General features: G+C 43.0%; 1 protein-coding gene across 23 annotated transcripts in view; it reads left to right on the top strand.

The window, feature by feature from the left end:
* Positions 1-17185, top strand: part of TSNARE1 (t-SNARE domain containing 1) — a 702049-nt gene that overhangs the window by 407166 nt on the left and 277698 nt on the right. For all 23 annotated transcript variants that reach the window (XM_065586314.1, XM_065586320.1, XM_065586319.1 and 20 more), the window contains one exon: positions 11581-11748. In XM_065586314.1, the coding sequence (XP_065442386.1) occupies positions 11581-11748 (168 nt within the window). The remainder of the gene's footprint in view (positions 1-11580; positions 11749-17185) is intronic.

Raw genomic sequence — 17185 nt, 5'->3', positions numbered from 1 at the left:
TACCAAAACAACTGCTGTATGCCCAACTCACCAAAGGAGTGAGGAAACAGGGAGGCCAAAAGAAACGCTTTAAAGAACCCTCAAGATAAACATCAAGAGATGTGGCATCGACACCACACACTTGGAGACAGCAACCCAGGGTAGGGATAACTGGTGAAGACTTGTCGGAGAGGGAACATCCAGTTTTGAGGGAAACCGCCTTGCCCTGATAGCACAAAAACGCCAGAAAAGAAAGAAAAGACAACAGTCACGCAGCAATCACGGCCCATCCCTGTCTTCCAACACCACCTGCAATGTCTGCCAAGGAGCCTGTGGCTCAAGGATTGGACTTCTCAGTCACCAAAGGACCCATGAAAAATAAAACTTGTGAAAGAGATCACCCTCGACCCTGAGAGATCGCCGACGTGATAGGTGCTGTACAGACACATAACAAAAGGAGCCTCCGCCCAAGTTGCTTACACAAGAGACAGCACATGGGTACAACAAAAAGAGAACAAAGTAACAGTGTAATTGCAGCCCTTCCTGGTTTTGAATAAAAGAGAACTTGCAAAGACTTCGGCATTCCGGCTTACGATGCTGAACCTCAGTGTGAGAAGAGGCAAGTGTAACAATGGGCTGTGTTGCAGAACTCTGAATAGCTCGGTGTCTAGTGAAGGCTGTTAGATATTTCCAAATTAAATTTCCGGTATGTTCAGTTCAGTTGGTGTCTGTTGTTTCTCTGCAGGTATCTGTCATTTGGTTTCCCTTTCACATTTTTTATTACCTTTGTTTCTATTTTAATTAAAAATAAAAATGTCCCAAAGAAAAACAATTAAGGTTTTGTGTGTAGTATTAATGTAACACTTAACAAACAGCTGTATGCAATCAGACTTGGATCAAGAGACTTTACTGCTGCAAATTTATGGTTAAATAAAAACAAATATTTTACATGATGTGTGAAAGCCTTGAACAACCCCCCCCCCCCGTTCCCCTTCTCCTTGTGCGCATGTGCAGGCTTTTGCTTCTACCACGGAGACTTTTCTTGTTCAGCTTTGCCACTTCAGGCTCTAATTCAATGACTTTCTACAAATTAAGCAGAGCTGAGTTAGACCCTGATGGGAAACGCGGGTTCTACTGAAACTAATGTCAGTAATTCAGTATATTTTCAGTGCAGTCTAGTGGATATAGCACTCAGGAGAATGTATTCCTGGCTCTACACTGGCCTACTGAGTGACTTTGGGCAAATTGTTTTAACCGCTCTGTGCCTCAGTGTCTCCATCTGTAAAATGGAGATAATGTTACTGACCTCTTTTGTAAAGCACTTTGAGATCTACTGATGAAAAGACTTATTTAAGAGCCAGGTGTTGTTGGTTGTTGTTATTTTATTATTATTTTATTGTTAGTTATCATTCCTTGGAGAAACATCCTGTGTGACACAGAGTAAATCATTTAAGCTCTCTACGCTTCAATTTCTCCATCTGTAAAAGGGGGATAGTATGTCCCTACCTCACAGGGATGTTTTGGCCCATAGTTCATTACCATTTGAGGTGTGTTCAAATACAAGACTGATACATGACAAGAAAATCCTGTAAATAATAGCTGGTATTTGGGTTTTTAGTGTCAGTGCCAGTATCCCTATGTGGTCTGAAGCCTTGTTATGCTGTTAGAGGTGGATGGGACATAAAACTGACACCGTTGGTCACATGGGCTAGCAAAAGGAATGAAAACACTTGGGTGTATAGGCCAGGAGAAGGGTGAACCTTTCCTTATGCTTCTACAACTTCAGTGTGGTTTGGACACCGGGCCGGGGATCCAGGAAACTTGTGTTCTCTTCCTGGTAGGAAGTAAAGAATCCCATACCAACTGAAATTGCAACAGGCATGAAGGTAGATGAAATATGATTACCCAAGCTGGAATCTGGCTAGTAGACCGAAATTAATGTAGTCACCCTAATGTGGGATCAACGTATGGAAAATTCTTTGTTACACCACGAAGTTGAACAATACAGAGGCTGTGAAATAGGCAGGCTTTTCTCATGGGTCAGTCACATGTTAGCACGGTGCTCAAGCCTTTACAATAGAGTCTTATGTTGTAAATATTTAACTCTCTAAAGTATGGAAACATATATCAAACTTTGGGGCAATGAAGTTATGGAAGCAGTCAGCAGAAAAAGTGGTAAAGGTCTTTATTCCCAAAGAGGCTTCTATTTACTCTGCTGAGGTCAAAGTTGTTCCTGGATGAAGGTGACTGAGCACTCAGACAATCCGAAAAAGCAGTTAGTGGATAATAGTTATGAATTCTTTCACTGTGCATCGCAGAGAACGTAGCCCACCAATGCATTTGTTTGGTGTTGATATATAATACCATGTGCGTACTCCATTTTGCACAAATGCCCATTAGCATGCAGCAAATCTTGTCTTGGTCATTCGTCCTCTCTCTGAGATGGAAAAGGAGTCACTTGTGTCCCTTTACTTTCCCATCACCTTCCTCCCGTTCTGTTTTAATCCCCCCACATTCACTCCAAGAATACTATGATCAGCAGGGGTTTTGTCAGTGTGCTGAAGGTGAAACTCTCAAGGGCAGGGCATTTTCATTCACGGACCTTTATCTTTTGAATTTCCTGCCACTGGAAATCAGGCTGAGTTTGGTTCTTGCCCCCGTCAGAAGCCAAAGAAAGATTTTCCTCTTCCCATAATAAAGGATGCTACCAAAGGAACCAGTGGCATTCTTCCTTTTTTCATTTTCTTCTATAATCAGTGTTCAAACTAACCATCCGAAAGCATGACTGTCTATTGGGAGGTGCATAGAATGTGGTTCTTCTTAGACAACCATGTTGCTCCTACTAATCCTTGTAATTGGTACCTAGATACCGAAATGATGGCTGTATGAGAAATTCAGAGAGGGAGCTGTACGTGGAGTGGCTTTCTGCCTGTTCTCAGGTTATAGAAGAGATCTACTGTACAGTTTTCAGCTGTGGCAGCTGGAAAACTTTGCCAGTGGGCAGAATGCTGTGGAGTCTAAGAATTATGAGGCTATAATTCAGACAGCCAGGAAAGGGCAGAAACAGCTTTAAAAAATGTGATGCTGTGCAATAAAAATACCAGCCAGCACACATTTATCCCAAACCCAGGAAACGTTGGTCTGCGTCGTTTTGCATATATACAGATGCCGTCTGAAGCTGGTGACAGCACAGTATCCGAGTCTGGGTGTCATGGACGTTTGCGATCAAAACTTTGCTCGTTAAATGAAATGGATTCTTTTAAAATCACTATGAGATTGTGGAGAAGGGACTGGCTGTGCCTCTACTTGTCATTATTATTCCACTTCACTCACATTGCTGCCGGACCATCTGTTGGCACTGTAGATAAAGCCCTCAAATAAAGGGAGGGAGAAGACTGGAAGAAGAAATGGGCAAAGCTTTTTTCTTACAGAGCATGCCTAAGAATTTAGTGATAGTTGCAGGAAGGTACAGATAGGCAGGTGATAGTTACAGTGAAAGGTTGTACTGAAGACTCAGCTCTCTCAATATCTGACACAGGTGTGTGCCATCATTTCAGGGAGCCGACACATGTTGGCGTGAGGGCGAGTACAAGTCAGACTAATTATTCTTTGAGGGGGTTCTCTCAGAAGAACTCTCCTTTTAGATTTCGGCTGACCTGGGTCACCTGGGGCTGCAAAGACACGCTATCTGTGAAGAGCCCTTTTGATTCAGAATGCTGAGCCTCAAAACCGTGGTTTATTTCTCCTCCACCTGTACTGTCACAGGCACATAGTTTAATTCATCCAAGCTCAAAGTATAGTAAGCTTAACTAGGGACTGGAAGAACCCTGTGAGGTCAAGATCACTAGGGACGGGTTAGGAGAGGTAATAAGCTCTTGCAACATGAGAGAAGAAAGCCGTAGGGGAGATGAACTAGCTGCTCTGTTACCAAGTCTCTTCCAGCGCCAGCAGTTTCACGAGACGAATACGCCTTTCTATAGGCTTCATGACTTCAGCGATTAGAAGGATGAAAAATGCTAAACACAAATATAGATGTGCTGAAATACGAACTGACATTACAGATGCCTCCCGCTATTTCAGCAAAACCAACATGGAGTCCTTGTGGCACCTTAGAGATTAAGAAATTTATTTGGGCATAAGCTTTCGTGGGCTAAAACCCACTTCATCGGATGCATAGAGTGGAAAATACAGTAGGAGATATAAATACACAGCACATGAAAAGCTGGGAGTTGCCTTACCAAGTGGGGGTCAGTGTTAACGAGCCAATTGAATTAGCACTGACCCCCCCACACACACTTGGTAAGGCAATTCCCAGCTTTTCATGTGCTGTGTATTTATACCTGCTACTGTATTTTCCACTCCATGCATCTGATGAAGTGGGTTTTAGCCCACGAAAGCTTATGCCCAAATAAATTTCTTAGTCTCTAAGGTGCCACAAGGACTCCACGTTAGTTTTCGTGATACAGCCTAACACGGCTACCCCTCTGAAATCTGTCCCACTATTTCACTGTCCCCATAGCTGCAAGTACTGGCACATAACAGAAAATCAGTAGAACTGATGGTTTATTTCTTGCATGGCTTTGGTACCATCTTATTCCAGTCGAAACTTGACCAAGTGTTGATTAGAAAAACAGCAACCTAGGAAAGATCCTAGTTACAATAAATGTAAAGGCACTACAGACACAGACACAAATACAGACTCTCTCTCTCTCACACACACACACACACAGAGTTTATTCTCAGACTACAGTGGTACATCATAATTATATTTACATAGTTTAAAAAGTTGGAGTGATTTCTGTAATTGTGCATGTTGAAGCTGCAAGTGCTATGGATAGAAGATATATTATTTAAAGCAGCTGTAGTTTAGGAGCTGAAATTAATGTCTCTAACAGTGGCTAATAAAGGTCATGCTGAGTGGGAGAGGAGGGCCTGGAATGGATACATTCTGATTGGATTTTTTCCCCCCGTTGACAGGGTAAAGTACCTCTCATAAGATAACGGAGCTCTGGTTACCAATCACTGCTACTCTCTTCTGTGTGAAAGATAATGCAAAGTTGTAATATCACTATTTCACTTCTCTAAAAGATTTAGAAGTCCCAGGCCACTTGTTCTGTGGCTGCCTGAGGCTTTTCTACCTGTAATTGCTTTGGGCTTCTGCTTGACGAGATACATCTGTAAATCTTTCTGAGTCTGCAAGGTTAGTTGTTTTGGAAGGATGGTTTGAGGAAGATTGTTGTTTTGGAAGGATAGTTTGAGAAAGATTATCTAATCTAATTTGTGTCTTTTGAATGTAGCTATATATTGCAGCTGGGAAGACAGAGCTGGCTATTCCATGTCATTTTTGTTCATGCCAACATATGTACTAAAAATTCACCAGTAACATTCCAACTTTGTAACGAGTGGTATTGCAAGCAATGGTCTTTTGGGCCATTGCTGTAGAGCATTTTCGTGTTCGTTAATGTAGGCAGTCTGGCCTCATTATTCAAAGTGCAATTAAATGTTAATCTTCATGCATGCTACTGAGAGTGGGATTATCCTCATGAAAGTTAGTCCAACTCTGTAGATGTATACACAGACTGTAAAGTAAGAGATACACATCTCTCCATTGGTGTGTTTAAAGTTTGTGCAAATGTGCAGCCAAAAAGTTCCCTAGATGAGATGTGATACCTTACATGAAGAAAGGTAGGTGTGTGGGTGATTCCTTACTGTGGTCGTATTCCTGCTAGGGTTACAGGAAATCCTGAGGCGTAAAGGAGGGACATCACCCCGGTTTGGTTTGTAACCTGTTGTGCGTGAAGTTCCCATTGCATTACAGATTTATGTGCTTGTGAATGGTTGTCATGCACCAACTTGCCATTTGTAGAATTCAGTTTGATTATCTGAGCCAAATTCTCCTCTCCGTTCCATGGATATAAATCCGGAGTGACTCTGTTGAAATCTTGCAAGTACAGTGTGCACAACAAGGCTAGGTATTGTTATTATTACATACAGGGCCGTCCTTAGGATTTATGGGGCCCTATGCAATATTATTAACCTGGTGCCCCTATGCCTGACGGCAGCCCGGGCACACACGTGTATTTTAGAGTCGTGTGGTCTTTTGGAGATCCAAGCATTTAAGGCTAAACATGAATACTCAGATGGTGCATCTAAAAATCTGTGCAAGGATTTTTTAGAGATGTGATTTTATAATCTTCAGCAACACATTAATGAAATATTTTAAAGCAAATTTTAAACTGAGGTCCTGTAGACTGACATGTTCTGAGTAAATATTATGGTAATGCACAACTGTTTTTGTCAGTAAATACAGAAATGGACAGTATATACCTGGAGGTTGGCAAATGCCTGTTAAATGGCTTTATTACCATGTGACTGGCTCTTTAACATCTTGCATCTGAAGAAGTGAGGTTCTGACCCACGAAAGCTTATGCTCCCAGTACTTCTGTTAGTCTCAAAGGTGCCACAGGACCCTCTGTTGCTCTTTAACAGTTTCAGTGTTGTGCTAATAGGGCTGGCAGGCTGGAGGCTTTTTCACTTTTAACTACTAGATCCCCTCCGGAGGAAGACTCACCAGGCTGCAGCAGCCAGCTGTGGTGGGAGCCTGCAGGAAGGGTCAGAACAGGGATAGGTAGAGGCGGGAGGGTGTAAGACCCGGGGTGCCCCAAATTTTCAGGTGCCCTACGCAGAGGTGTGTGCCTAAGGACGGCCCTGAGTATATAACCTGGGTTGGCTTTGAACTGACGACCTAGAAATGAAATGGCTCTGTATGCCATTAGTTAGGAACTGGCCACTAGTGGAGCTGGATGTCAAACTACTGCCATGGGATGGTGTGGGTCATAGTGGTGTGATCTGGGATAGAAAAGGCATTTTCCAACTTCCTATGGAACTTGAATACACCTGATTATGAGGGAAGTTTTAATTATATAAAGCAGGGGTAGGCAACCTATGGCACCCGTGTCAAAGGCAGCACGCAAGCTGATTTTAAGTGGCACTCACACTGCCCGGGTCCTGGCCAGCGGTCCGGGGGGCTCTGCATTTTAATTTAATTTTAAATGAAGCTTCTTAAACATTTTCAAAACCTTATTTACTTTACATACAACAATAGTTTAGTTATATAATATAGATTTATTGAAAGAGACCTTCTAAAAACGTTAAACTCGATTACTGGCACACGAAACCTTAAATTAGAGTGAATAAATGAAGACTCAGCTTACCACTTCTGAAAGGTTGCTGACCCCTGATATAAAGTGTGTGGGTGGATGGCGAAGAACTTGTGTAAATGTTGTGTGTCTCCCCTTGTCTTCCAGAATGAGGTTGCCACTCCAGTTGTAAGACCTGCTTCCCACAAGTTCTGAGGACACTGACAGCTTTGTCATAGCCAATGTAATAAAAGAAAGTGAAGCAAGTGACAGAGTTTGACATGCAAGACCTCTTAATAGCATCTACCTAGTCAAAAAAGAAAGCTGTGAAAGACAGCATCCAAGAGTTGAGATCATGTGGACAAGGGAGCCATGACATTTCAAGGATCCCTTGTTCTAGAGACAGCCAATGGAGAAGACTGTGTTCACCACTAACATAATGCAATATGATAAATTGAATTCACATTAAGCCTAGTTAGGGTTGAAAAGTCAGCAAAATATCAGCATGTTGTAATAATACATGTGTGTTAGCTTCATCAGCACTCCCTGGCCTTTCCCTCTAGTACCTATCCAACTGTTTTGTCTGTTTCTTTTAATTTCCAGTAGGAGCAGAACTTGTAAAAAGCATCAGTAATAGTGTCTTGAAAGTTAGATGTGTAAAAGAGAGCTGTAGTTTTGAGTCATGGACAGAGCAAATGTTCTTTGTATGGGACATTCTCTAGTCCTCTGAAGATATGCTGTGCAGGGTCTCCGGTGTACAGTAGATACAGTAGCTGTAAGGTTGTGCTTGTGGGTGGAAAAAGAGAGGGCCTATAGTATTAGGTGGCTTAACTTTTCATTTCTGTGCTTTGTTGATTTCTTTTTGTTATGTGTCTTGTGTGTGGTAACTTTAACCATTTCACAATTAAGTTTTTTGTGTATTAATTTCCTACACGTTTTTCCCATTAAAATACTTAAGCAGCTGGAGGGGGGTAGATCTCCGTGGAGGTAATTTCTGGGAATGTGTCACAGAAGCGCAGCCATAGGTGCTGGAATTAGGGGTTCTGGGGCGCTGCCACAGCCCAGGGCTTGAAGTGGTTTCCATCAGATACAGGGTTTACAGTTTGGGTCAATGGCTCTCAGCACCCCCACTATACAAATTGGTTCAGAACCCCTGAGCGCAGTTGCTGAAGTGAAGATTTTATCTGCTAGAGAAGTACAGCTACTGACAGAATTTTTATCCATCCGGCCTGATACAACTTTTTCTATCAAGAACTGCACATAAAACCTTATTTGTAGGATAAAACCTGATAAAACCGTAGCTGCAGGCAGAAAAGATTTTATCCTACGGAGAAGATTTTATCCAATGGAGAGAATGTGTCTTGGCTACTGTTTGTTCATTAGTTTTCACATATGTTGAATAACAACAAAAAATGACCCTTAGTCCTAAAAAATTATTTTCAAAAACTATCCAGCCCATCACAAGTACTGAACTTTTTCACCTCTCTACCAATACCTTTGCAGATACAATGTCTGTTTTAAAGATACACACTGACAGAAGTCTGCCACAGGCAAATTTCAAGAACAGACCATCCTCAGACATTTCCTATTAAAAATTTATAAAAAGAATCCAAACAACCATTACATAGAAAATTCAAATAGCATAAAATTTAGCACCAGGGTAAGTTTCATTCTGAAAAGCCACATATGTATAGAGGAAACCAGGAAATTATGCCTCATTTTAAGCCCATCTCAGATAGCAACTTTAACTATGGAAGATCGAGTGCTTCCGTTCTAACTTTGTTGATTATCAGTGTAACAACATTGGCAAATACAGTAACAAACAAAATTCAAAATGTAAAGGAAATACAAGTAAAACCCAATTAAAATATAATTTACAATCCAAAATATTACGTCAAATTAGATTTCTTTACACATTTAAATAAATAAATAAAAAACGAGGAGTCCTTGTGGCACCTTAGAGACTAACAAATTTATTTGGACATAAGCTTTCGTGGGCTAGAACTCACTTCATCAGATGCACAAAGTGGAAAATACAGGACCTTCATAGCTACAAGAGTTAAATTAGGGTACTCCAGGGTGTTTTATTGGTCAATTAATACGTGCCTCAGGTGGTGAAGGCAGTCTGCCATATGCTTTCAACTATCTGACACATCTATTACTGGACCAATAATACACCCCCTGGAATGTCTTAATGCTATTAAAATATTGTTTGGTAATTGTTAATGCATTTTTAAACCTTATTTTTGTGATGTTTCCTTTTGTAACATATCCTTCCACTCCAGAAAATAGTTCTCAGGGAAAGAGAGGAAGAAATAATGGAAAATATGATGGCAAGGATCTCCTTCTCTATTTATAACTTTGGGGAACATTTTTTTTAATGTTCCCCCCATTTTTATGCATACAGCCTCAAACCATCCCCTATTCTCACTTCTTCCCTTACAGTTTATTGATTTTTCTCAGCCAAGATTTTCAAAAATGGGTGCCTAGAGTTAGATTCCTAAGTCCATATTTATACACCTAAATAAGTGGTCTGATTTCCAAATGCCCCGAACATCCAGCAGATCCAACTGAAGTCAGAGAACCAGATGCCCAGCATTTCTGAAAATCCAACACACATTAGATGAGGAAATATGACCTTAAGAGTTTGAGTTTAGGCACCCATTTTGAAACTCTTGGGCCCTGTATTCCCATCTCTTTGCTCCCCCTTCACACTTCCTCCAAAAAACAGAGATAATTTTACAGGTGCTCTTTTTCTCTTCAGTCACATACCCCGTGGCTGGGGTCGTCATCCCTTTCAAGGTGACCAGACTGCTTTTTACTGCAGTTTTTAGGACCCAATTTTGCAGGGTGCCGTGCAACTCCAGTGAGCTGCTGAGAGCTCTTGGTTCTCATTCATTCAATGGAAATTGAGGGCACTTGGCAACATTCAGAACCAGGACCATTGCAAAGTAACAAAGTATTTCGTTCCGAAACACAACCCCTGAGAGACGCTTGTGGCTGAGGTAGCAACCACCATGTCGTCCTCCAACTTCATAACGTTGCAAACATCTGAACTGCCATTTTAGTTTAACTTTTGATAACCAAAACTGGGAGCAATGCCAGTTTGATGGAGCCACTTACATGCTTAATGTTACACCATGCGGAGCTTTAAATGCTTCCTAAAAACGAACACCTGTTGTGTGAGCAGCGAGTTAATTCAAAAAGCAAACCAAAGTGGAGCCATGAGTTGCCCATTGTGATAACTGTATTATCATATTGCTGTTACAGCTCTCCTTACTACTCCCGTCATACATATGGTTTGTTACTCTCTGATAACTCGTGTACTGTAAATTAGGTCATAAAGTCTTCAGCGTAGGGACATTGCATATGCTTTGGTAAAGTGACATAATAAGTAATAACAGTCCCATGAGTGGGACTAATGTGCTTAAACTTAAATGTGTGCATAAGTGCTCTGCTGGATCAGGGCCTATATGATGAGATATATGATATAATATATGATGAGAGAGATGATGTGGATAAGGCATTGGCCTGGGTCTCAGGAGATCTCAGTTCAATTCCGAGCTCTACCAAGTCTTCCATGTTACCTCGGGCATGTCACTTGACCTCTTCAGTTCCCCATTTATAGAACAGGGATAATACTTACCTTCTTCTACCCATCATCTATCTCAGCAGTTCTCAACGTGCGGCCCATGGTCCACATGCAGCCCAGTTAGCATACAGCTGCGGCCTAGCTCTGTGCTAAAAAAAATTCAAAATTTGCCATTCTGGTCTGGCAGGGGGTGGGGTTGGCTGAGGGGGAGACAGTGTCTTGCAGCCTGCACCAGTGTTCCTGCCAGCAGGAGGCTGGTGAGTGCCGCAGTGGGGCACGGGGTGGGAGAGTGGGTCTTTGGGTAGGTTTGGCAGAGGGCTCTGGAAACTAAGGGGTTTGACCCAGATTTTAGGTGGGGCTCCACTCCTGGCCCCCCCTTTCAGGACCTGGCTGCCAACCTCTCAGGGTGCTCCGTTCCTGGCACAGTGCTGAGGGTCCCAGCTGCTGCCTAGCCCTGCGTGGCAGGGTCCGGGTCCTGGCTGCTGCCTGGCCTCACGCGGCCGTATTGGGATCCGGCTGCCTGGCCCACACCCAGGGCTCCACTCCTGACGCTGCTCTGGGTGGGGCGCTAGGCATAGGGACTCTGGGCAGTTTTAGGGTGAGGGGCGCTGTGGTTCTCAACCTGCAGCCCACGAAACACATTGTGGGCCACAAATGCAGTCCACAATGATAAATAGGTTGAGAATTTAAATAGAATAAGTGTGTGGTGGCTTGGGAAGCCTGGACAGGAGTGATTTCCATAAAGGTGGGGCATTCCAAAGGCGCTATATCTGGTACATGGAGCTGTGTTTTGCATAATGTGCCTGGAAGGTAAGGCAGTAACCATGCTGTTAAATCTAACCCTGTTTTACTTCCTTTCTCCCATCTCAGCAGAGTCCCAGGACCCCCTTCTCCGACCTGGCTGATGATGAGAAGATTTTTAATGGAGGAGATGGCATGTGGCAGAACCAGAGTCAGGATCAAGCCCTGCTCTCGGAAATCACAGAAGAGGACCTGGAGGCCATCCGTCTGCGGGAAGAAGCCATTCAGCAGATTGAGGTCAGTAGCCTTCACTACCAGCTGGCTTGGAAGTGGGAGCTGGCATTAGCTTAGCCACCTGGTAGACACTTTGAAGCAAGAAGAAAATGTTGGTTTTATATTGTTGGAGTTGTGACACCTCCATTAGGTGTTGGGAGCATTTTCAGGTGTATATTATAGTTGGAACATGTAGAGCAAGGAAGAATTACAGTGCCATATAGTCACTGATGACAGTTAAAGGAATTAGTGTTTAGGATTAAATGTTTTTAAACATATATTTTGTCTCATAGTCTATAGCGCTATAGAGTCATTGGGCTCAGGGCTGCAGTGCCGGCGCAGGCAGAGTTCTCTTGTGATCAGTGATAGCTTTGTGTGCATAAAGATCAGAGGATCAGACCCAGTGTGTGAGAGACGTGGAACAGATGCAGTTTACTGGCATTCTTTCTGCTATTGGCTGGTTGTCACTACCACTGATATACAGTAACTCCTCGCTTAACGTTGTAGTTATGTTCCTGAAAAATGTTACTTTAAGTGAAACGATGTTAAGTGAATCCAATTTCCCCATAAGAATTAATGTAAATGGGGTTAGGTTCCAGGGAAATTTTTTGCCAGACAAAAGACTGTATGTGTGTGTGTGTGTGTGTGTGTGTGTATATATATATATATATAAAATACTGTACACAGCAATGATGATTGTGAATCTTGGTTGAGGTGGTGGAGTCAGAGGGTGGGCTATTTCCCAGGGAATGCCTTACTGCTAAATGATGAACTAGAACTTAGCTGACCCCTCAAGGGTTAACACATTGTTGTTAATGTAGCCTCACACTCTACAAGGCAGCAGGAAAGGAGGAAGGAGAGACAGCATGGCTGTGCCTGCAAACATTCCCTCTGGAAACTGAACGTGATGATGAACCCACACTATCCCACTAGAGCGCACCACTCCCTCCACTTTCCAAAGTGTGGGGGTGGGGGTGGTGCAGGTGCATGTGTGTGTAAGACAGACACACAAACACACAGTGTGTGTGTGTGTCTGTCTTATACACACATGCACCTGCACCACCCCCACCCCCACACGTGTGTGTGTGTGTGTGTGTGTGTGTGTGTGTGTGTGAAAGAGGGAGAGACAGAGACACACACTGTGTGTGTGAGAGAGAGAAATGCGCATTTCCCCTTAAAGTACACTGACCCCACTCTAAGTACATTGTCTTTTTATGTAGATCAACAAGTTGAGACAGCAGCTACTGCCAGCAAGCTCCCTCCATCCTGAGCCCTGTCCTGTCTCCCCCTGCTCTGTGGAGATGGGGTACAGGAGCGGGGGGCAGAAGCGTGGGGAGGGGGACACCCTGACATCAGCACCCCTCTGCCTCCCCACCCCCTGCACAGCAAGCCGGAGGCTCCCGGAAGCAGCTCCAAGGCAGAGGGCAGGAGCAGCACATGGCAGTGAGGGGAGGGACAGCTGAACTGCAGGCAATTGATAGCCTGCTGGGCGGCTGCTGTACAGGGAACTTAGGGGAGCAGGGAGCTGATGTGGGGCTGCTGGTCCACCCTGCTTCCAAGCCCCCACCAGCTAGTTCCAATGGGCTGCTCTTTCTGCAAGCAGTGGACAAAGCAGGCGGCTGCCAAACAACATTATAAGGGAGCATTGCACAACTTTAAACAAGCATGATCTCTAATTGATCAGCGATGTAATAACGAAACGACGTTAACCAGGATGATGTTAAGTGAGGAGTTACTGTACCCAGATATGTTGTTGTATGCTAGGTTGAACAATCCACCTTACTCTATACAGACATCTACTTCCTGTTTCCTCTATTTCCATCAGCAGTCAATGCCTAATGCCAGTGATCATGCAAAAGAAAATACTGTAACCCTCCGACCTTCATAATTAAATATTTTGCTCTTTTATCTAAGAATATGTAGGTTCTTAACGTAGTAATGGTGAAGGAAAGGAATCAAATTACAATATTACAGGGTGGTTTTTTTACTAAAAGGCAGAACAAAGGTTTATAAATACAACGTCAAAAGGCACCACAAGCTTTTTTTAAGAAGAGATAGGATTGAGTTATGTATATATTTTTTTCTTTTAAAAAATTCAGTTTGCATTTTTGGAAAACTCAGTTGCTTGAATTTAACCAATAAATGATTGAGAACAGAGAACATTGTCAATCATAAACTTAAGCACACTTAAACGAAGGATGAACTTAACGATAGGACTTCAGAATAAATCAGAACCGTTGATTAAGAAATGCTCTTTATTGTCTAATTGAATTCAGCTAATTTTATCAGAATGAATTTGGATATTAGTGATTCCAAAAGTGTGATGCAATCAACAGTGCAAAAAGAGGACAAAAGTTCAAACTGTGGCCCAATTCGCTATGTCTTTCAAAAGAGATTATATGCTGCTTTTAAATAGAGATAAGAATTAGATATGATTCGATGTTATAAATGGGAGACTTACTTTGTCTTCTAGGGGAAAATCTCCTCTTATGCACTGCTGAAGTTGGTTGAATGGTAGTGCTGATGTCCAAGATACAGAAAGTCATTGAATATTTTTGTTCCCAGCGGTGAAGCTGTGAAAGCTTATCCTCCATTTTAGCATCTGTACCTGTCTGTGAGTGTGAGTTTGACAGCAATATCAGTGAAAACCTCTGCTGGAATCTCTCGTGGCTGAGCGTCCTGCAGAGCCATCTATAATGTGGATCACTGCAGTATGTTGCATATATTTGTACTTTGGGATATTGCTGCTCTTAAGTATACTTAGGTGTTTATTTCAGGTTGTACTGGTAAAACCACCTTGGGTATTGTATACAACTAAACACAAATTAAAATATCCCCAGTCCAATGATCTGGATATTCCAGCTGTATGTACAATTTACAGTAATAATAATATTGATGAACTGAAGGGAGAAAAATGATCCAGGATGGACTCACCTGAACAAGATAAATGTGCAATGTCTTGAAGATAGTACAGTCCTAAAAAGATGTCTTCACAGTACTTTCATACAGAAGGTGGTCCACAAAGTGAAAAGGCCCAGCCCTCCTATCAAGATGGAACTTTTAGAAAGAGACCAAGGACAGGCTGGCTGATCGCAGCTGCCCTGTTGGGGTAGAGGATATAGACATTCATTCAGGCATGTGGGGTATACGTCATTATTAATTTCACAGGTGCAGTCTAGGCTGTACGGATACTTTGCACTCTGCTTTCTCCTATGTATCAGTGCTGAAGAGCGTGGCTTCTTTTTTTGGAGGAGGAGACATTTGATAGCTAAGAAGCGTGGATGTAATGGTCTTTTCTTAGGTAGTGGTAGAGGGGGGTCATATTCTTGTGATATTATTGAGAGAATGTAGCAGCTTCCTTTCCCTATGCATGTTCCTACCGTCCCTTGCCCGGCACAGAAGACATTGTCACTTCCCTGTAACTGAAAATGCTAGATGAAAGCTTCCTGTGATGAGCAGATGGAAGATGCCCAGCAGGTGTGGAAGATTTCACTCCAGGTGCTACATGGTTGCTAAAAGTACACAGACATAACACACCTTTATTTTTAAATAAGATTCTTATTGATTTTGTAGGCTTTCCAAGTATTACTCCCACCTAATGTTAATTCCCCATTAGCTAAGTGTTAGATAATTCACTCAGCCATTTTGCATATGGTGACAGGGATTCAGATTTCTGTTTCTTAAGAATTTGTTTTTCCACTGACATCACAACCGAAACCCACTTTGCATTGATAACTGGTACTGTACGTGCATTCAGTGACCTTGTGAGGGCTACACAACGTATCCATTCTTGCATACAGAGCTTCAGTGATTCTTTAATTAATAGGAAGGGGATAAAATATAAGAAAATTAGCATCGTGTATTATGTCTCTCCATCATTATGCTGCATTAAGCCGGTATTAAGCAATCCTTCTGCAATCAGCAGTACTAATTTAAAACCTATTTTGAAAGAAATGTGATGAGAATGATATGGACATTTTGGATTGTGCCACACACCTCCCCAGTTTTAGCTGGATATACCTTATTATTGTTTGCAAACCTCACATGCTCAGCCCTGGATGAAAGTCACTATTATTGCTGGGGAAGGCACCAGATGCGGGTTCCCAGGCCTCTGCTCAGCCGGGGCTGGCCCCAGCCGGGCCAAGAGGCACGTGCTCCCCGCTCCTGTGGCCTCAGCCCCCTAGGAGTCAGCGGGATTGGCTGCCCTGGCCCAGGGAGGTGGGGCTGGAAGTTCTTCCAAGAGGAGACATCTGGGGTAGTCACGTGTCCCTCCATTTACATTGTGCCCCACCGCTATCAGGAGGCACAAGTTGTTTATGAACTGGAGGTTCTTTGAGATGTGTGGTCCCTATTTGTATTCCACTACCTGCTCTCCATCCCCTCTGTGCAGACTGTGTTGTACTTAAAGTACTGCACAGGATCTTTTCAGGGGGAATAAGACAAAACGCCACATTTATTAGTAATACATGTATTCATTAACACTGTATTATATGCATATAATATATTACACTTACACTCACACACACACACACACACACAAACACACTCCGTCTTGTTGTTACCAATTAGTTGCCCCCCTTAACTGCACTGGCCAGGTGAGTTAGATGGGGGAGGGGGTGGAGCCGGGCTTCTGCCGATCCAGATCGATGCTCCCATGTTGACAAGACGAGACCCGGGGTCCTCTGCAAGACACCTCACTTTTATAGCAGCTTTCCTCTTATGCAAATCTATACCAGATTCAAACTCTGTGTCTGTGTCCATTGGTCCTTTGTGCTGCTTTCTTTTGAGTGTTGTCCCAATGCTGCAAAGAGGGTGTTTCCAAAAGAAGGTGCTTGCTTCTAACCCCCCGAGGCCGTCGGTATGTCTGCTTGTTTTTAATGAGCCCACTTGACACGTTTTATTGTCCTTGGGTCTGGCTCCCAGCCCCTCTCCAACAGTTGAGGCTGTCTGGAGGTGCTGCCTTCCATGCCTTGCTCATCCACACCTCATTCATTCAACAGGGCAATCGATTAAGAGTGGGGGGGGGAGAGCTCTTGTTCTACTGCTAGCAAAAAGAAATTTTTCTTCTATGTTATTCTATCCTTAGGGGCTATAATATTATACCAAGGGCAATGCAAAGTTTCTAAATGAGGCTTTGATACAAAGTCCCATGAAAACAGAGGTCACACGTGGGTAGACCCACCACAAGGTTATATGAAGAGGCACAATGTAAAGTCATATGAAAATTATCAGAGATTTATCTACAACTGGACTACACGGTGGTAAGAGGGACACTGGAGAGGCATCATCCTGCACGACCTATTATATCCTTGGCTGCAAGCACAAGGGAACGCACTATGCATGTGTGGGTCAACGGACACTGCTAAGAAATACTTCCGGACTCAGATGAATGGTGCCCATGCACACCCATGTATGGGGTACAAATAGGGACCACACATTTCAAAGAACCTCCATTTACAGG

Source organism: Chrysemys picta, chromosome 2 (assembly GCF_011386835.1).
Source record: "Chrysemys picta bellii isolate R12L10 chromosome 2, ASM1138683v2, whole genome shotgun sequence".
In the NCBI taxonomy this organism is placed as follows: domain Eukaryota; kingdom Metazoa; phylum Chordata; order Testudines; family Emydidae; genus Chrysemys; species Chrysemys picta.
Note: the sequence above shows the minus strand (reverse complement) of the source record. Positions and strands in the feature narration are given on the sequence as shown.